The sequence below is a fragment of the Octodon degus genome, unplaced genomic scaffold (assembly GCF_000260255.1).
Source record: "Octodon degus isolate 3935 unplaced genomic scaffold, OctDeg1.0 scaffold00023, whole genome shotgun sequence".
Classification (NCBI taxonomy): domain Eukaryota; kingdom Metazoa; phylum Chordata; class Mammalia; order Rodentia; family Octodontidae; genus Octodon; species Octodon degus.
In genome coordinates, this window is record NW_004524599.1 from 423,276 (window position 1) to 430,552 (window position 7,277).

The window sequence follows — 7,277 nt, forward strand, 5'->3', positions numbered from 1 at the left end:
ATTTATTTAGTGTGTGTGTGTGTGTGTGTGTGTGTGTGTGTGTGTGGCCAGCTCAGCCCACCAGGGGGCACGGCTGGCCGGCATGTGGTGCTGGAGGATCGAACCGCGGTCCCTCTGCTTTGCCAAGCTTGTTTCAAGTAGGTGCTTTAGACCACTGAGCCATCTCTCCAGTCCCAATTCTAAGTTATATAGATCAACTGTGTTCTTGGCAATTAGTCTTAACTCTCTCCCTTTTAATTTTCTTCTACTCACCCTTCACACCAAAATAAACAGCAAGATTTACATGTTCAATATTACTTTTTAATTAAAAAGGTAGATTTCATTATTTTCTTACATCACTTCTAAGTCATTATGCATTCCAAATTTTATGCTTCCCTATAAAAATACTTCGAATTCATGTACCTCTCAGCTGATATTTCATAAGCTAAACACAGATAATCATTGTGTTAGATTAGAAGCTATCTATAATATCTCTTTGACTGTTTTACTTATAAAGGATGTACGTGTGAAAGCACATAGATTTATAAGTGAAACATTTATGATACGCATGCATCCACATGTCCAAATGCATCCGTATACATTTATAACTCTACCCCCATACACTATTGTGTGACACTACTTAATGACCAACTCTTTTTTTTTCCTCCCCCAGTGGTACCATGGATCGAACTCAGGGCCTTGTGCTTGCCAGGCAAGCATTTATTCCACTGAGTTATCTCTTGGGCTCTGATGACCAATTCTTTACACATTCTGCCTATATACCTAGTTGTACACATAAGGCCATATAAATATGGTGGCCAGAAAGAACTGGATTAGAATTCTGGCTCTTCCACTTTCTGGACACACACACCTGAGTAAGTTACTGGGATCCCCTGGGCCTCAGTATCCCTAGCTGAAAACAACACCCAACTTCATGAGGTTTGTCAGGAAGATCAGGTTTTACGCTGTCCATGAGAGCAACAAAAGAGTGCCTGGTTCAAAGCAGGTGCTCAGTGTTCCCTGGATGGATAATTCGCTCCGTCTGTTTCTTGCAACTCTTTTCAGAAAGGCACAAACACCCTAAGAATCAGACCAGAATTCATTTTACTCCGATTTAAAGTGAACACAAGGACTAATGATTAAAAGGAAGGTTACAGGGCAAACCAAAGAGCAGGGATTGAACAAACAAAGGACTGAGATAAATTATAGACTTAAGAAAAGAGGATCGAGGCTACCCTTCATGGAGCTACAGATGACTAAAATTATAAAGAGGGCCCTCTGAGTTCATAGCCTTGTTCTGATTTCATATCCTAATTTTTGTTTTAAAATAAATGGCAACTTCGCACAACGGGGATGTGGACAAATCTCAAAGAGGGTTCTAAAAGCACGGCATAGCTGCAAGCTAAATGGGGGTGACTTGGTCTGCTTGTTACGCCTCAGAAATACTGCGCTGCATGTGTGCCCTTGCTACAGGGCTTCATTTGGATTCTCATCTGTCCTTCTAGTGCCCTCTGCTTTAAAGAGATTATATACTGAAATATGCTGTGAGATATATATTAGAATAAAATTTAAAAAACACTTTTTTAAAAGAAAATAGGAGAACTCACTCAAAAAAGGAAGACATTTCTGGTGCTTGATCAATTGAAAAGGCTTCCTCTGTCCTTTGGAAATCATGCAAATCAGACCACCGTTGTAGAATCATGGTTGATTATACAAGGCATGACTGTGGCTAATAAGTGATCTACTCATCTTTCAAGTTTTCAAAATTACATGATTATTTTTCAGCCTTCAAACCTCACATTTGGGCAATCTGATGGCTAGTGTCTTTGCCTATTTCAGAGCTTCTATGTCCTGCAAGATGGCACAGATAACAGAACCGAGGTAAACGACAGCTCTAACAATTTGCACAAAGAGCCCAACTGTATGTAGTGACGTAGTGCTCCTTTAAAAGGTAACCTAGGTACTTGTTGCTAGACTCTCTCAGGGAAGTATGTACAGAGCTAAGATCACAATAAATAATCTCCGCAGGACAGAAGGGCAAGTCGTGGCGCACATCCATACCTCGGCCTCCTGCAAGGTCCCGTGCTTTAGACACACCATGTCAGGACAAGTGATGGGGGACCCACAGCCCTCTCGGATTGCCAGCTGCATGTAATGCTTCAGGCACTAGAAGTAAAAAGAAAAATGACAATTACCCATCCCATCACAGTAGTACAGAAGTTACATAACAGAGCCACCTCTGCCTCTTCCTTAATTGGATATTCTGGGGTTCTTGTACAGAAGAAATGTAAGTTATCACAAGTGCAGAGACTAAGAGCCGTCATGTTGGAAAGAAAGCAGAGACTGGCAATTAATTATGCATGACTTCACCCTAAGAGTTTATTCAAGCGAGATTCCCACATGCTCACACAATTTATCCTCCATAGGTTGAGAAAAGTCTTACACCCATGGCAAAGGCTTATTTGAGTATTTTAACTTATACGACTTCCTAATTTCATTTTTCTGTAGCAATCCTTGCCCTCAGCGTTTATCCACAAGTACAATGGACTTTCGTGACCCTGACACAGAACTACACCAATGTAAGATTAAGGTAGTGACTTATCAAGAAACACATTAAAAGCTAAAAATAGGGTCACATTTGGGGCAGTCAGGTGACTTCCTGCTGACTGGGGCAATGTACACAACTTGGGAGAATGAGACCTCCAAAAACAGAGGCCTTGGTTAATGACATGTTGAAGAGGTTTGAGTAGAAAGAAGGCACTGGTCAGTGGGAGAAAATAGAATTGAGTTTAAAAGAAGGAACCCAAAGGGAAAAGGAAGAGGATACCAAGTAAAACCTTGGTCTGCTCATTGGTTGCTGTGCAGGCAAGAGTGGGACGTGAGTCAGACTGAAAATGCCGGAGGACTGCTAGAGTTCAGGAGGCTTCCAATGCCCCCTCTTGCCCTGCAGTCCAGCTTAACATACCCACAGGAAGTTAACAAACTACAGTGGTAAATTCCTGTGGCTCCAGGCTCCACATGCAGGTTGGACCAAGCTCTGATCAAAAGTGTTTAGGAAAAAGAGGCTGTGTTACTGCTGACCTGTATTATGCAGTTAGGTCTATGGTGGCTGGGTCATATTCCTTAAAAACACTGCACCAGCTAGCTGGGTAACATTTTAGATTTTATTATGTATAACAAAAATGATTTCAAGTACCTAAGAGGATGTGTATAGGTTATATACAAATATTTTAAATGCAATATTTTATAGAAAATACTGATCATCAGCAGATTTTGATATCATGGGGAGTCCTGGAAACAATCCCTACAGACACTGAGGAATGATTTTATTTCCAGCAAATAAAACTAAGGAACACAAAGTTGCCTCAATTTCTATGAATTTGCTCATCGCCAGTGAGCCCTTTTCTGTATGCATGACAAAACGATATGCAGCTCGAGTGCTTAAGAAATACACTGCTCCAAAAATACATGAACTTGTCAATGAAACAAGGAGTTCTACAGAGTAGTGATTATTTATAACTGAATTTAGATTTTTCAAATGTATACATTTATGTATCAACTTACATTAAAATATTTCCAGTTACCACTGCATAGATCCTTATATGAATCTATGGCCAAAATATTTATGGAAATTGTGAATCTGAAGGCTTTCACAGACATTTTTTAACTCCTGTTCCCCATTGGTAAAGAAAACTAACTTGCATTATTTAGGAATGTATACTTACCTGATTACAATGACTATAACACGCTCTGACAGAGCAATAACCAAGGTCAACTATTTAAACCAAATTTGTAGCTTTTTGGTAGTCCACAGTTCCCTTCTCTTTCTCTTTTTTTCTATCACACTAAAACTAGAAAATAACCTAAATATCTAACATTTAAATAAATTTTCTGAATTCATGCAATAAAGATGCTACAGAACCATGAAAAGCATTTCCAAATGTCATGTAAAGGCTCGAAGCAATGCTTGTGACTCAGTGTCCCCTGGAGGACAAAGGCAATCTGAGAGAGGGGTCTTCCTGACTCACTTTTCCCCTGTGACTGCCCTCCAGATGGTTAGTGGATCTGGACATGCACTTTCTTGTCTAAGAGAAAAGTAAACAATCATTTGCTCCAAGATTGCAGATCCATAGACTGCGTGGTTTTAATATCAGGACCAGGGGTGTGCAGAGGACAGCAGCAGGAGGGAATAGGGGCAGGCAAAGCCCCAGGGAACAATAAAGTGACTCTCACCAAGGAGCGTCACCAAGGGACGAGGGATGAAGGAGCTCTCCTTCTAGGCCATCAGCCATGCCAGTTTCAACATCACTGCCTTCACCCCAACCCAGGTGCGTGTAAAGACACCGGGGTAAACAGACTCAAGAGAAATGGTCCTCAGGCCTCTGAGGAAGGCATCTGAGGACAGCCAAAAGAGTGGTACAATGGACTATGGAACCTCGTAATGGGGTCTAGACCCAGCTCCACTCCGCCAGTGACAGTGGCAAAGTGACTCTGCCTAGGACCCTGACTGGCTTCTCCTAACTTTGGAAATGAAGACAGCAATATTCGCTACAGTTACTTTATAGGGTTTCTGTTACATGCACCTGCACACACATGTACACACATGTACACACACACATGCATGTGCACACTTGCACACACACACCCCAGAAATTTTATTTCTGGAAGCCCCTGTATAAATTTACAAATTACAGAGTATTAGGTCATGTCTTTACTCTCTTCACTTGGATTTAGTGAGTGTACAGTCACTTTGATTAAATTAATATACGTTTTAAAGCAATACAGTACTGATTTGTTTTATTAATCCAAGGGAATACAAAGTTTTCTGTCAAAAACTGTGGGAAACTGTTACGCCTTCGGCCTTCTGAGAGACCCTTTCTCTGTTCCCTGTAGAAACCAGTTAAGCATGAAGAAGTGTGTGGACAGAGCAGATAGCTGTAACAGAAGATTCCATGCACTTCTAAGCAAGCCCCTCCTCAGAACTTACTATTAAATTAAACTACAGGCACTAGGTGAGTCTCTCCAGGCAAAAAAAAAAAAAATCATTTAAACTTACACAGCAAATTTGGAAAGCTGACTTGTAAGTTTTCCCATCAGTTGACAAAAGATGTTCCATTTACTAATGCAGTGTCGTGGGTCCGCTGCAAACCAAGACACTTCAACCTCATGAATTTTAAAGCTTTCCACAAGCGCTCCCTGAGCTTCCAACAATACTGTGCAACCAACACTTTCAGAAGAGAAACCGGTGCTACACACTGACTACAGGCTTTAAGCACATGTACCCCCTCTTATCACTCCATGCCACACTTGGTGAAGACAGAGATCTGCAATACATGCTATTAAGAAATCTTAGTGCATGGGCATTTGACATACCATGGCTGTGCACAATGCATCTCTACTCAAAATCAAAGAGTGACAGCAGTCCTAGTTACTGATTTTTACTGAATTTTCAAGTACCTTGGGTTCATTACATGTCTTTCTTGGCTTTTACCAAATAGCTTACTCTCAAACTCACCCTCTCTTCTTCAATACTTCTGGCTAGTAAAGCAGGAAAGAACTAAAGACATAAACTCCATTGTATTCTGTACAAACTAAATACAGGTGAGCTATTAACTATTCTAGAGGGAAAAAATGGCATCTGGCTTATAGATATAGGGAAAAACAGAAAAGAAAACCTTCCAGCATTTCATCACATTCAAAAAAGTACATTTCATAAATAATGGTATACAGAAACCTAAATACACAAGTTTCTTAACAGTCAACAATTCTCAGAAGAAGGTTCTGGGTAGAACATTTCAAAAATCCAGATGACCCATGAAAAAAAAGGACCAACTTTTTCTTTTGAATAGTCAATATTTTATTTAATTAGTTTGAGCGAACACAGAAGTACTTTTAAGGCCATAGGGGCCATGTATAATAACAAGGACTATTTGTCCAAGTCACTTGGCAACCTTAAAGACTCAGATGGGATCTAACCAAGCATTTAACCACCTTGAATAACCTGTGCAGGGAACGATTTATATCACCTCTTCTGACTCAGAGCCTATGAACAATGTCAATGGAATTTTTCAAGAAAGGCGTCTCTCCTAGGCCACTTTCCAAGGGGCATTCCTCTAAGGCCTACCCATTGGTTAAGGTAGATGTGCCATAAAGGGCACATTAGGACAGAGCACCTATGTACCCGCCCCAGAACGAGCCAGAGCAGAGGCACTACGTTATTTTTCAAATTCACAATACTGTTCCTCATTCTCTATCACTCAACTATGTCTCGCTTAAGGATTTTTCCTAAGGGAAAAAGAAAGCGTACCAAAGAATAATGAATGGAACCGGATGTCAGTAACTGCCCCTGCATATTGAATAAGTTATTACTCTCTAGCTCCAGGTTAGAGAGCGGGACAGCATCACCTGTGTCGCCTCCTCTCAGGGAAATGGGGAGCCCCTACTGGAGTGGAAACATGAGAACATGTGACCAGCTGAGAAGGCCTCCATAGATGAAGTATAACTGGAGGACAGAATCGGTGTTTCTAAATGACAAATTAGAAGACACGTGGAAGTGGAAGTTCCCAAGCAGGTGTGACCTGGAAATCAGCCTCCCAAGGGTGGGGAGGGCAGGAAAGAAAAGGACATTGCTGGAGGGAAGGAGACAGCAAGTGCGGTGGTTCGAGTTCAACTGCCCCCCACTCCGGGGTCTTGTTTGTGTCTGGATGCAGGTGCAAGGAATCTCAGGTCAGAGAACCCTCTTGGCTTGAGGTCCAGTCAATGACCTACTAACTTAGGGTGTCCTCAGCCTAACGCAACTATGCAGGGCGGATTAGCTAAAAGCCAAAACCTAGATAGATGGTGAGGGTCTATTTTGCTTTTTGTCACTCTTAATACATGGTAATTGCAGTGAATAGTCCATAAAATGCAGAGGGACATTTCTCTGCCTCCATCCATAACTCCCTCACAGTATCTTCAGGGCAACCATCTCATATGAAGGCCAATACTGTGTTTGTTCCACTTTGGACAATGATCTTTGCATGATCGAAGAACAAACCTCCTTTTGATGCCAGTGGGTTCAATTATCAGTACAACTCACATTGCTCCACATTCAAAAGTCTGAGCTGGGGAGATTAGCCAAGTGGTCTAAGCAGCTGTCTGGCAAGCACAAGGACCAGGGTTCAATCCCCAGTACCGCATGCTGTGCCAGCCCCAGAATCCCTAGCCCACTGTGCCATCCACCAAAACTGGGCATGGTGGTGCACACCTGTAAACCCAGCCCTGGGGAGGCTGAAACAGGAGGATCACTGTGAGTCCAA

General features: G+C 41.8%; 1 protein-coding gene across 3 annotated transcripts in view; it reads right to left on the reverse strand.

Moving 5' to 3' along the window:
- The window catches only part of Rnf144b (ring finger protein 144B), a 226,431-nt gene that overhangs the window by 47,203 nt on the left and 171,951 nt on the right, over nucleotides 1–7,277 (reverse strand). For all 3 annotated transcript variants that reach the window (XM_023712085.1, XM_004628328.2, XM_023712086.1), the window contains exon 3: nucleotides 2,041–2,145. In XM_023712085.1, coding sequence (XP_023567853.1) covers nucleotides 2,041–2,145 — 105 coding nt within the window. The remainder of the gene's footprint in view (nucleotides 1–2,040; nucleotides 2,146–7,277) is intronic.